The 12632-nt window shown below is 45.3% G+C and overlaps 1 protein-coding gene across 1 annotated transcript in view; it reads right to left on the bottom strand.

Moving 5' to 3' along the window:
• The window catches only part of ABRAXAS2 (abraxas 2, BRISC complex subunit), a 31467-nt gene extending 18835 nt beyond the window's left edge, over positions 1-12632 (bottom strand). Inside the window, exons 1-3 of the mRNA XM_045439173.1 lie at positions 12509-12632; positions 7735-7825; positions 2743-2779 (exon numbers count right to left, since the gene is read on the bottom strand). Of these exons, the coding sequence (XP_045295129.1) occupies positions 2743-2779; positions 7735-7825; positions 12509-12607 (227 nt within the window). The 5' untranslated portion in view covers positions 12608-12632. The remainder of the gene's footprint in view (positions 1-2742; positions 2780-7734; positions 7826-12508) is intronic.

Below are 12632 nucleotides of genomic sequence, written 5' to 3'. Positions count from 1 at the left end.
ACGTGGGAGGTACTGATAGCAAGTAATTATGAAACGTGTGGTTTCCTCGTTTCTAAGTATCGATTACTTCGGGGGGGGGGGGGAGGGGGACACAAGAGCTCCTTTTCTGAGAAATGCAGAAGGGAGACGAACATCTGTTAAATGTTTGGCTGATTTCTCGTGTTATTTCATTTCATTCTTGCCTCAATGCTGGTGAGTCGGTATGAGCACAGCCCAACGTGTTCCGAGTTCTACTCCCATTTTTGTAGATAGAGAGACTTAGGGTAAGCGATTTGCCTCCAACCGTAGAGCTGGTAGATGGAAGAAGCGAGATTTGAAACCAGGTCTGACCCTCAGGTAGACCTACCTGACCCGGATCCTGTGTGAGCAGGCCAGGCACAATGACGCGTGGGCCTTTCCACCACTGGCTGTGCTTTCAGGAATGCCGTCCCTCCGCCTTCCTCCCACCACAAGCCCAGGCCTTATAAAGCAGTAAGAAGTTCAAGAAGGAGTAAAAACAGGGGCGCTTGGGCGGGTCAGTCGGTTACGTGGCTGACCGGCTCAGGGCATGATCTTGTGGTTCACACGTTCGAGCCCCACCTGAGCGGTCTGTGCTGACAGCTCAGAGCCTGGAGCCCGCTTCATGGATTCTGTCTCCCTCTCTCTCTGCCCCTCCCCCACTCGTACTCTGTCTTTCTGTCTCTCTGTCTCTGTCTCTCTCTCAAAAATAAATAAAACGTTTTAAAAATTAAAAAAAAAAAAAAAAAAAGTAAAAACAAAAACAAAGCCACGGAACTGGAAGTCAGGAGAAACCAGCTCCTGCCATGCTGCTTCTCACTTTATGATCTCGGGTGAGTCACTTAACCCATGTGGTCTCCATTTCCCTTTCCGGAAACAGGGAGTAGACAGAGATTTCTAAGGTTTCTTTCAGCTCCAAGAATTATAGGTCTACGATTTAAACTTAAATCCTGGGGTGCCCGGCTGGCTCAGCTGGAGGAGTGTGAGTCTGTTGTTCTCACCCACGTCGGGTGTAGACTACATAAAATAAATAAATAAATAAAATTTTAAAGCAAACTGAAGTTAAATCCTTGTTCTGGTACAATCTTACTGACAGCATTTTAAGGAACTCCTCAGAAAGGCTAGCAGAGCTTTGCAGAATCAGGGCCAAATCGGATACTTTCATGGACCAAACACAGGGAATGTGAGGACCAGGGCCTGAATCACGTCGTGTGCTCTGAGATTCTTCTCAGGTGAATTGCTTGTCTTGCTTCCCACTCCTCTTCCAATTACGTGTAAATCTAAAAGTGATGAGGTTTTTGGCTGCTTTCAGGCTTTGTCCACAGGTAGCCATCTTGCATGAGGGCATGCCTCTGAAATACTCAATGGGTAGGCGTGTGTGTGGTGGGGGGCAGAGGGAGGGGTCCCCAGGAGTTCTTGGGTGCAAGGGGCTGGGTGTTTGGGCCGGCCGAGAACGAGACAGGGGTCAGGGTGAGAGCGGGGGACATACAGCAAGAACGGCTAGGCACGAGGGGTGGGCAGGTGTTAGAGAAGGGAGCGCTGATCGAGAACGCTGAATTGCACTAGCGTGGGCAGCTCTAGAAGGGAGGTACTGGCTTCTGGGAAGGTAGAACACACCCTCAGGGGTGGGGGTTAAGAAACACTGAGTTGGAACCATCACGGCAACCATCGGGTGGAGGGGTCTGGGGCTGAGAGAGCAGGCAGAGGCCCGATGGGAGTCTGGGGAGAAGCGTGGTGCATAGAGGACACTGGCACTTTTCTCTGTTGCCCTCCACCCGTGTCATTTGCTCCCTCCCTTCTGAACGGTGCCCTCCCATTTCTTCCTTTCTGTCCTTTAGTTGGTCTTAGTATGCAACCGGTGTATATTAACTTATAGACACGCAAAATGAAGGTTCCATGTTTCCTTTCCTTTCCTCATAAAGTTGAACACTGAACATTTTTTATTCTTCTTAAAAACACCCCTCAAATTATTTTATCCATATGTGATCCTTAACTTCCTGCTCTGGGGCCGAACAGTCCTTGGGAGGGTGCTGGAGCAGGCTTTCATTGTAAACCACTGAGGCCAAGATTTATACCATCCCTCCCCTTTCCCTAACCTAACGCAGTGCCCCAAACACATAGGTGTTTGTTCACAAACAAGTGAATTTGGATGCCCTCAGTTTTACGTGTGACTTTATAGCCACAATCAGCTACAGACCTAAATTCATTAGTTTTTTTTTTTTAATTTCAGTTTTTTTTTTTTAATTTATTTTTGAGAGACACATATACAGAGAGAGGGAGGGAGAGAATCCCAAGCAGGCTCCATGCTGTCATCGCAGAGCCTGATGAGCAGCTCAGTCTCACAAACTGTGAGATCATGACCTGAGCCGAAATCAAGAGTTGGGTGCTTCACCAACTGAGCCACCCGGGCACCCCGAAATTCACTAGTTTTTATCAATTCATATATTTTTTTATTTTTTAAACAATTTTTAAAAAAAAATTTTTTTTCAACGTTTATTTATTCTTTTTGGGACAGAGAGAGACAGAGCATGAACGGGGGAGGGGCAGAGAGAGAGGGAGACACAGAATCAGAAACAGGCTCCAGGCTCTGAGCCATCAGCCCAGAGCCCGACGCGGGGCTCGAACTCACGGACCGCGAGATCGTGACCTGGCTGAAGTCAGACGCTCAACCGACTGCGCCACCCAGGCACCCCATATCAATTCATATTTTAATGAGGACTAAAAGTGACAAAGAATGTGGCTTACCTAAAAAGTTTTGAACAAGGCTGATGATTATGGATTTCTGTAATTAGAAAGAAAAAAACATATCTCAGTTAATCTGGTAAAATACAGGCAAGTATCAAATAGCCCAGGATTTTTCTTTTTTTTTCTTAACTAAAATCTTGAATAAAAAGACAGCTTTCCTCTCCCTAGTAGGTACTAGTGAAGGCAGTGTGCCTTCTTAACACTTCAACTCAGGGACACATTCTCAGTACAAAGTCAACTGGAGAACAAGTTCTGTTTCCATCTGTCCACATAGGAGAAGCACACATCTGAAAGCTTTTATTCAGAACACGCAGCTATTGTGTGCCCTCATTCAATCTCACCTAGTTAAACAAAGCATAAGAGGAAAAAGTAACAACTGACTGGAAGCATTTAATCAAAGTGTATGAGCACAGTGAGGACAGCTTGGGGAGAGGAGGGCCTAACCACCCCACCATCAATAACCCACTAATGGGCTCAGGACAACTTGGGCCAGGTGTTTTGAGGGGGAAGGGAGGAGGAGACTCTGGAGGCCTGTTAACCCTTTCAAAGACGGTCAGCACCAAGGGAAACAGTCATTTAGAAGGCAGATCCTAATGGCTTCTGGAACTATTGCTGTGATTAACCAGAGTGAACAATTTCTTCAAGCTCATCAGGGGGCTTGGGGTCTGGGTTGCTTTGCAAGACCATGAGACTAATTAACCATTCAATTCTATTAATAACATTCTTCTGGACAGAGGCTAATCACCTGTTGTTTAAAAAGCCACAGCCACAGAGTTCCAGGCTACAATTTTAACGCAATTAAAATGAAACCATGACCCTGGAGGACATGGGACTGTGTCCATTAGCTTCTGTCCTAATGTTAACGCTGCCAGAACATGCGCACGAATGCAGTTCCCCCACTGGGAAGATGAGTTCATCGCCTCGCGTAGCTGTTGACGAAGTGGTGCAAATAAGAAACCTTCATCTAGAAATTGTTCTCTCTTTCATCACCGAGCATAATACATTACACCATCTTACGTTATTTCAGATACTATTGGTAAAGCGATTAGAACATAGAACATTTGTAGCAAAAACTTTAAAAAGAGTTCAGGAAAAAGAGAAAAAACTCACCTTCTACTTTAAAGGGTATTTTCAGAAACCCCCTCGAGTCAGTTCTGAACCCCAAATACACGTTGTTGTCATCAACTGCCCCAGCAGACTTCTGTCATGGTTTACAACCGGGATTAGAAGCACACTAAAGATATGTCCTAGATACCATGTGGCATTTGCTAAAGGAAGCTGAATCTTTCTCTTAGAAGATTTCTTGCAAGGCCTAAGCGCTCCACGGAGAAGACTGGGTGAAAGCCTGAAACGCGATAAAGCCGCAGATGACCTGGAAGCTGGCTGGCACGCTGGCTGATAGGTAGGCCTCTGAAAACAGGCAGAAGCAGGGCAGCCTCGCTTGCGGTCCCAGAGTCTGCCGTGTCTCTAAGCTCATCCGTGTGGTCAAGACTCCTCTTTACACGTGCAGGGCGTCTCTTCACTCATTTCCTTAGAAGTTCGCTACCCCTGGACCTTCGGCTGTTCCCGCCAATCGATCGTCCTACCTCTGCTTCTCCTTCTGGGGGTGACTCAGTTCCACTACTCCCAACCTTTCCAGTAACTGCAGTGGCGTCACTTCATTAACCAAGGAAGCCCTTGGGTGGTGGTCTGCTCCCTCCCCTTCCTAGAACGGAAGGGTGGACAGCTCTATTTAAAGTGAGTTAGCACAGGGGCGCCTGGGTGGCTCGGCCAGTTGGGTGTCCGAGTTCGGTTCAGGTCATGATCTCGCAGTCGGTGAGTTCCGAGCCCCGTGTCGGGCTCTGTGCTGACAGCTCAACGCCTGGAGCCTGCTTCCGATTCTGTGTCTCCCTCTCTCTCTGCCCCTCCCCCACTCATGCTGTGTGTGTGTGTGTGTGTCTCTCTCTCTCTCTCCCAAAAATAAAGATTTTAAAGCGAACTAGCACAGCCTTTAAAATTAATATGTAATCAACACAAAACGCGACACTTCGTGTTCTGAACGTAGCGTTCTTTATGAAGTCCTTATTATAGAGGGAAAGATAAAGGGGTCTGCACATGAATTCAGACATGTGCAGCAAATACCAACTTTGGTCGCTTCATTTGATTTAGAACATCTCGTTCTGGAGGTTGACGTGTGCCAGGAAGTTTCTTTACACCACTGGTCTGAAACACTACTCATGGCATTTCAGCTAACGTTTGCCCTTCCCACCCAGATTTTCCAGAGTCCCTGGTTTATATTTCTAACATGTATTCATTTTTAAAAGAAAACTATTCCAATGATAACAATACTTTTAAGATAATACCAGCAAACGCTCTGCCCATAAGATCCATAATCTGTTTCAAACAATGAAATGAATATAGCTAATAAGCTAAACGTTGTACAGCAAAAGATGGTTGTCATGGTGCTGTATTAACTGGGACACTCTATCAATCGGTACTTCTCCGTATTTACAATACCATGGAAACGTACTTACTGCGAGAACCCGAAGGCTTATAAATCAGATACACCGCATTAAACTGTAGAATTGGAATTATTTTCCCATTCTATTTCTTTAAAAATAAATAAATAGCCAGAATATTCATCAGAAATGCTGCTTTGGTGAGCACGCCAGGTAAGAGAGCTCTTTCTTGCATGGTTTGCTGTCAGTTAACTCTGGCATTTTAACCTTCAAATACCAAATTCGTTTTTGAAAATCCAAGTGCAAACAATAAAACTGCACACACGTCCAATGAAACCAAAGTCTCTATCGCAGAATTTTAAAGAGTTAAGCAAAACAAAAACAAAATCTCAGTGAAAGAAGGGCTACATCCAGTATACCAAGTCTTTATAATAAGTCATTATTGGGGCACCTGGGTGGTTCTGTCGGTTAAGCATCCGGCTTTGGCTCAGCTCATTATCTCACAGTTTGTGGGTCTGAGCTCTGCGTCGGGCTCTGTGCTGACAGCTTGGAGCCTGGAGCCTGCTTGGGATTCTGTGTCTCCCTCTCTCTCTGCCCCTCCCGCTTGCATTCTGTCTCTGTCTCTCAAAAATGAATAAGCGTTAAAAAAAAAAAATTTCTAGTAAGTCGTTGTGGGGAGTAGGTTTTATCGGGTTTGGTCCTTTAGGAAATTAACTATTTCTTGTCCCCGCCCCCACCGCCCCCACAATCCTAACCGCCCCCCCCTCCCCCCAGTCCTCATCCCCGCCTCCCAACCCATGTACTAGAAGGCTTTCAGAACAGGCTTGAGGGGCGCCTGGGTGGCGCAGTCGGTTAAGCCTCCGACTTCAGCCAGGTCACGATCTCGCAGTCCGTGAGTTCGAGCCCCGCGTCAGGCTCTGGGCTGATGGCTCAGAGCCTGGAGCCTGTTTCCGATTCTGTGTCTCCCTCTCTCTCTGCCCCTCCCCCGTTCATGCTCTGTCTCTCTCTGTCCCAAAAATAAATAAACGTTGAAAAAAAAATTAAAAAAAAAAAAAAAAAAAAAAGAACAGGCTTGAAATTGCTGATGTGGCCCCAACATAACCTAACCTTCCAGCAAGATTCCAAACCAGCAACCAGTCCCCTTCACACATTCTGTATTTTAATTGTGTAGAAACAGGCCAGATTCCCTGTATATTTTATGCACTCCTTGCTCTGGGTTCCCCTGAATGCACTGCCCACTAGCCCTGAGTTCACCTCCTTCAATTCACCATTACTGATTTTCCCCACTAGCAGGTTTTCCTTTTCCACTTAGGGGCTCGTCTCTGTTCCTTTCTTACAGTACCCATCTTGTGCTTTGTCTGGTATCTCTGCTTACTTGTCTTTTCCTCCCCACACTCCTGGCAGCTAGAGATGCATCTGGATATCCCCCTCGCTGTGTGGCACATGCCTCACACGCGATAGTCAACAGATGTTGGCTGCAGAAGTGAAATGTCCCCTGCTGTGTTCTGAGCATCAGGACATGCTGTTTGGTGACATGCTTGAGGTGCAGTTGGATCCCTAGTTACCAAAAAGGGGCTTGGGGCGCCTGGGTGGCTCAGTCGGTTGAGTGACCGACTTTGGCTCGGGTCATGATCTCATGGTTTGTGAGCTTGAGCCCCACGTCGGGCTCTGTGCTGACAGCTCGGAGCCTGGAGCCCGCTTCTGATTCTGTGTCCCCCACTCTCTCTCTCTCTGCCCCTCCCCCACTCATGCTCTGTCTCTGTCTCAGAAATAAACATTAAAAAAATTTTTAAAAAAAGGGGGGCTGATGCAAAGAGGGTGGGCGCATCTATAAATGCTCTTCACCTTCCTCAGCAATCGCCCCCAAATCGACTGGGTTGTTCTTCAGAAAGCTGTTTCGAGGGGCACCTGGGTGGCTCAGTCGGATAAGGGTCCGACTTTGGCTCAGGTCACAATCTCACTGTTCATGAGTTCAAGCCCTGCGTCGGGCTCTGTGCTGACAGCTCGCACCTGGAGCCTGTTTCGGATTCTCTGTTTCCCTCTCTCTCTGCCTCTGCCTGCTCGTCTCTCAAAAATAAACATTTTAAAAGTTTAAAAAAAAAAAGAAAAGAAAGAAAGCTGCTTCAGCAAACTGCTCGTGTAAACAAGTGTGAACATTGTTGCCAGATCCTTCCAGGAAGCACCAGCCCAACAGATCCATTCGTTCCAGTACGCCGGGAGGCTGACAATGGGGAATAGCCCGAGCCGCAAACTTGGGACTCGCTGTGGTTTCAAAGAGACAATCAAGCGAAATAGCACACAGCACTTCAGGAAAAGACCAGTTAGTAAGAGACAGCTTTACAAGGCTTCCTACACACAGTCATACGCTGCAAGTCCACACTGACTTATAAAACATTCCCTACCAGTTATCGGTGCAAGTGATTTGCGTTGTGATTTTAATGGTTTTCTATGTGCCTTTAATCTTTCAGATTAAAATCGGGAAAGGGCCAAAGAATGAAACAAACAGCACTGATACAGAAAAAGTATCTCTAAACTCAGTGATAAACTCACTTACCGATTACTTGCAGAAATTCTGTGTTGCTGATTTGTGAGTCACTGATGCTAAAGGTTTCCTCTTGTCTTACCTCTCCCAGCAGAAATCCTTCCTAAAAGTAATAAGAGAAAATAGTCGCAGACTAAAAATAAAGATGATTTTTTACTGGAATTAAAAGGAATGGAGGGCATTATAATTTTATAACAATTTTTAACAATAATCCAAAAAGCTTGCCAAAGAAACTACTCTTCTATAAACCCACAAGGAAGACTAAAGCAATCTGAGATATATCAATTAACTGGATTGTTTGAAAAAAGGATTCCATATACGATGAAATACTTTAATCCCTTAAGAAAAAAAAACTGCTTTTTTTTTTTTTTGAAGCGAAAATAAGTAGAGTGAATTCATTTCTTAAATCCTACTGAGTGTAATAACCAATATCAAAAAAGCTCAGGAAGCAGAAATATTCCAAGGTTGTTTTCTGGAAACAGCATACAATTTATTTCACTGTTTTAAAAGCACTGTTCATGATAAAAGGATGAAGAAGTTTAACACAAAGCACAACGAACTGCTCTTGTACGGGCTGTGGGAAATGAGGATTTCAGCAAATAAATTTATCATTCGCACGAATATTTTTCCTTAATAAACACGGAGGTTTGTTTCTTTACACCTTGGGAGAACGGGAAATCCTGGGTCACTCGGCACATAACCTACTGTGTACTTGCTGCCATGCTCAGCACAGGCACAGTTGGAGAACATTCACTGGCTGTCACAATAACTTTCCTAAGAGGGTGAACTAATAGGCTGTTCTGCAATCGCCCTTCCGGGAGAGCCACGTGCTTACTCCTTCCTCCATTTTGCTTTTTTTTTTTTTTTTAAAGTATATTTATTTTGTGAGAGAGAGAGAGAGAGAGAGAGAGAGAGAGAGAGAGAGAGAGGGAGGGAGGGAGGATGTATGGGAGGGGCAGAAAGGGTGCGGGGGGAGAGAGAGAGAATCCCTAACAGGCTCAGCACTGTTAGCGTGGAGCCGGCATGGGGCTTGAACTCACCAAACATGAGATCGCGACCTGAGCCGAAATCGAGAGTTGGACACTTAACCGACTGAGCCACCCAGGCGCCCCGGTCCGTTTGGCTCTTTACTCAGATGGCACCTTATTAGATGGCCAATGTAACGGAAACAGGGACTGTCACACACTCTGTCTCCTGTCCCCTGCATTCTTTTTCTTCTCAGTCTTCTGACTATCCGCCATAGTACATCCTTGTATTAACAAAGAAATGCCTACACCTACTAAAATGTAAGCTCCATGAGAGCAGGGACTCTGTTTGCTCACTGCTATATCTCAGCACCCAGCACAGTGCCCAGCCTAACACATTGGAGGTGCTCAATAAATACTGGTTGAGGATATTTGTTGAAACAGTGCCCCCCCTCCTTTTCAAATGTTTTATGTATTTATTTAGAGAGAGAGCAGGGGAGGGGCAGAAAGAGAAAGACAGCAAGGGGTAGAGAGAGAGAGAGACAGAGGATCTGACACGGGCTCTGAGCTGATAGCAAAGAGCCCGATGTGGGGTTCGAACCCACGAACCATGAGATAATGACCTGAGCTGAAGTCAGACGCTTAACCGACTGAGCCACCCAGGTGCTCCAAAACAATGCCCTTGTACTACACACCTTTCTATTCTAGGCTAACCCTTCAAATCAATTAAAGGAATTTCCTAGTTTAAAAATATTCCCAGTTGAGGGGAGCCTGGATGGCTCAACCAGTTGAGCATCTGACTCTGGATTTCAGCTCAGATCATGCATGATCTCATGATTTGTGGGTTCGAACCCTGCGTTGGGCTGTGGGCTGACAGCACGGAACCTGCTTGGGATTCTGTCTCCCCTCTCTGCCCTTCCCCACCACTCACTCTCTCTCTCTCCCTCTCAAAAATAAACATTAAAAAATATATATTTCCAGTTGGAATCTGTGGAGGTGAGGAGGGAGAGATAGATGCTTTACAGCATAGTTTTTGTGTTGAATTAGCGGAGTGTCCTAAAATCCCAAATCATCATGTACAGGGTATTTCTCAAACTTAAGTAATATACAGATCCCCTCTAAAAAATTTTCTCTCAAGCACCTGGGTGGCTCACTGGGTTGAGCATCCGATTCTTGATTTCGGCTCAGGTCATGATCTCATAGTTCGTGGGACAGAGCACCCCATGGCTCTCTGCACTGACAGTGAGGAGCCTGCTTGGGATTCTCTCTCTCCCTCTCTCTCTGCCCCTCTCCCCACAATGGATGCATGCACATGTGCTCTCACTCAAAATAAATTAAAACATTAAAAAAATGTTTTTCTCTCAAACCTAAAGGAGTGTTCATGACTACTAGTTTGAGAAACAGTGACTTTGATTCCATACAAGTCTTTCAGTTATGAGCTCTCGCTACAAAAGAGAAGCTCTGTCTTTGTAACAAATTAATAAAAATTAAAATGAAAAAAAGTTTAAATTTCTATAGAACTTTACACTTAAGAATGTATCTACAGATCCTTAGTGTTCCACAGTCTAGGACTGCCAGATTTAGAAAATAAAAATACAGGCTACTCAGTTAAGTGTGAATTTCAGATAAACAATGAACAATTTTTTATGTAATATTTAGGATATACTGACACTAAAAAATTACTTCCCATTTATCTGAAATTCACATTTAATTGAGTACCCTGTATTTTACCTGGAAACTCTATCATAGTCCTCAGATTGAAAAAGTCAACAGTGACATCAAGACATTCCAAAGCCAAGTATAAAATGAATGTTTATTATCTACTGGTCTGGATTATCTGAGCCACTGTTACTTTATAGCAGAAGGAGGCAAACTGTGGTATGTGGGTTCAATCTAGCTTCATGCCTGTTAGCGTACAGCCGACAAGTTAAGAGTAGGTTCTACTTTTAAATGGTTGAAAAAAATAAAAAATAGGAATAGTTCATGATGTGAAAATTATATGAAATTCAAATTTCAGAGTCCATAACTAAAGTTTTATTGGAAACATTCACCCTAATTTATTTATTGTCTTTGGCTGCTTTCTTCATCCAACAGCAGAATTGAGTAGTTGCTACAGAGACTGGCTCACAAAACCTAAAACATTGACTATTTGGCCCTTTACAGAAAATGCTTGCTCACCTCAGCTCTACAGAATGAGTGATTTTAAACTAATTTATTTCCTGGACAAAACAAGAATGCACTACAAAAGCAAGTTTTTGATTCCTCAACTTTAAAATGTATAAAATTGAAATTAAAGTAGTCTGCATATATAATCGTGGCAAGGTTAACATAAACAGCTATGGCCATGTGAAATAAAGTTGCAAACTATTTGGAGACATACTTCCATATCATGGCAAAGACTTCCACAAAGTCTAGCACCATGTCTGGCAAAGCACAGATATAAGGGAATATCTCTCCAATTAAATTAATAACAATCTAAGTAACATGGCCATGTCACTGCTGTTTGTAGAACATCTATCCAAGAGGTAACTTATTCTTAACAATAGTCTTGCCTTCTGCAAAAACTGTGATATGACTAGGTAGTCCAAGAACTACAGATGTTAAGAAGCATTGCTGAAACCATATTTAATACTTCTAAGGACATCAGGAGTATCACAAACCACCCATATATGGAACTTCATTACATTATCAAATAGCTGCCTATAGTATCACAGGCCTTAGTGTCCAGAGACGTGAGCTAACTCTGGAAACACCCATGTGTATTCCTATCTCCACTATCAACATCGAAGAGATGAAAAGTACAATAATTTCATGATTACTGTACCATCTTACTAACAGAATCACCTCTCTGTGTGATTGCAGACATGAAACCAAACCCAGTTCCTTATTCTGCAGTGTATCATTTTGCTTTGTAATGACAACCACAACCCGCCCCCCCACACACACACTTATTAAATAAATTTGAATAATTCACAATTGACATCTTTTCAAATAACCCCTCAATTTGGTGGACAGATTACATGTGTAAAGATAAAAGTTACCTAGTTTCCCAAAGAAACTTCCATCCAGGCGAATGACATTAAAAAGACAATTCGCGAAATAAAGACATTGAAGCAGACAAGCTTTGCTCTCTGGGAGCTCCGAAGCCTATGCATTTCCGATCACTCATACGTAGGCCTGTCATTTCCCTATTTCGCTGCGACGAGCGCCGTGGTTTTAGAACATTCGCCAAGGAACTAAATATGCAACTTCAAGGCAAACAGACCCTACCCCTAAACACTCCTGTTTACATTCTCCATTTTCCATCGAGGCGAAGAAAACACACGAACGTATCTAACGAGTATGAAGAGTGACAGCCATGGTTTCTTTCCCTCGTCGCACCCCACAACAACCTGTGAGACCGGCGGGCGGGGCAGGGTGCCTCGGTTCCCAGACTAAAGCTCGGTCTCTCCGCTCTCTGCCGACCCCGGGAGCCCCTCGCAAGTCTAGAAGCCTCTCAGGGAGGGGCAGGAGCTCGGTTTCCACTAAGCGACTCCAGACACTGCTGGCTGCCAACCGAGACAGCTTTGCTAAAAACAAGACGGCTGTCCTGAGAGGGCCAGGAGGTGGCAGGCACCGAATGAGGGGGCCCATCCCAGGGGCGAAGGAGCCCAGGGTAGCAGGAGCTCGCCGGGGGCGGGAGCCGCCCGGGTCACCTGCCCCTCGGGCCAGCCCGGGAGCCCAGGGGGTGAGCCGCGAGCGGTTCCAGCTTGGCCGCAGGCGCCGGCCCGGGACGGAGGCTGGAGGCTCCAGCGGCCGCGGCGGGGGGGCCCGGCACCTACGTGGTCAGCGTTGCTGTTGGCGCTGTGGAAACACACAGCGCTGAAGGTGTAGCCCGAAATGGAAGCCGCCATGATGGAAATCTCCAACTCCCCCATCATGCCCCGCGGAGGGCACGCAGCCTTC

Source organism: Leopardus geoffroyi, chromosome D2 (assembly GCF_018350155.1).
Source record: "Leopardus geoffroyi isolate Oge1 chromosome D2, O.geoffroyi_Oge1_pat1.0, whole genome shotgun sequence".
Lineage (NCBI taxonomy): Eukaryota > Metazoa > Chordata > Mammalia > Carnivora > Felidae > Leopardus > Leopardus geoffroyi.
Note: the sequence above shows the minus strand (reverse complement) of the source record. Positions and strands in the feature narration are given on the sequence as shown.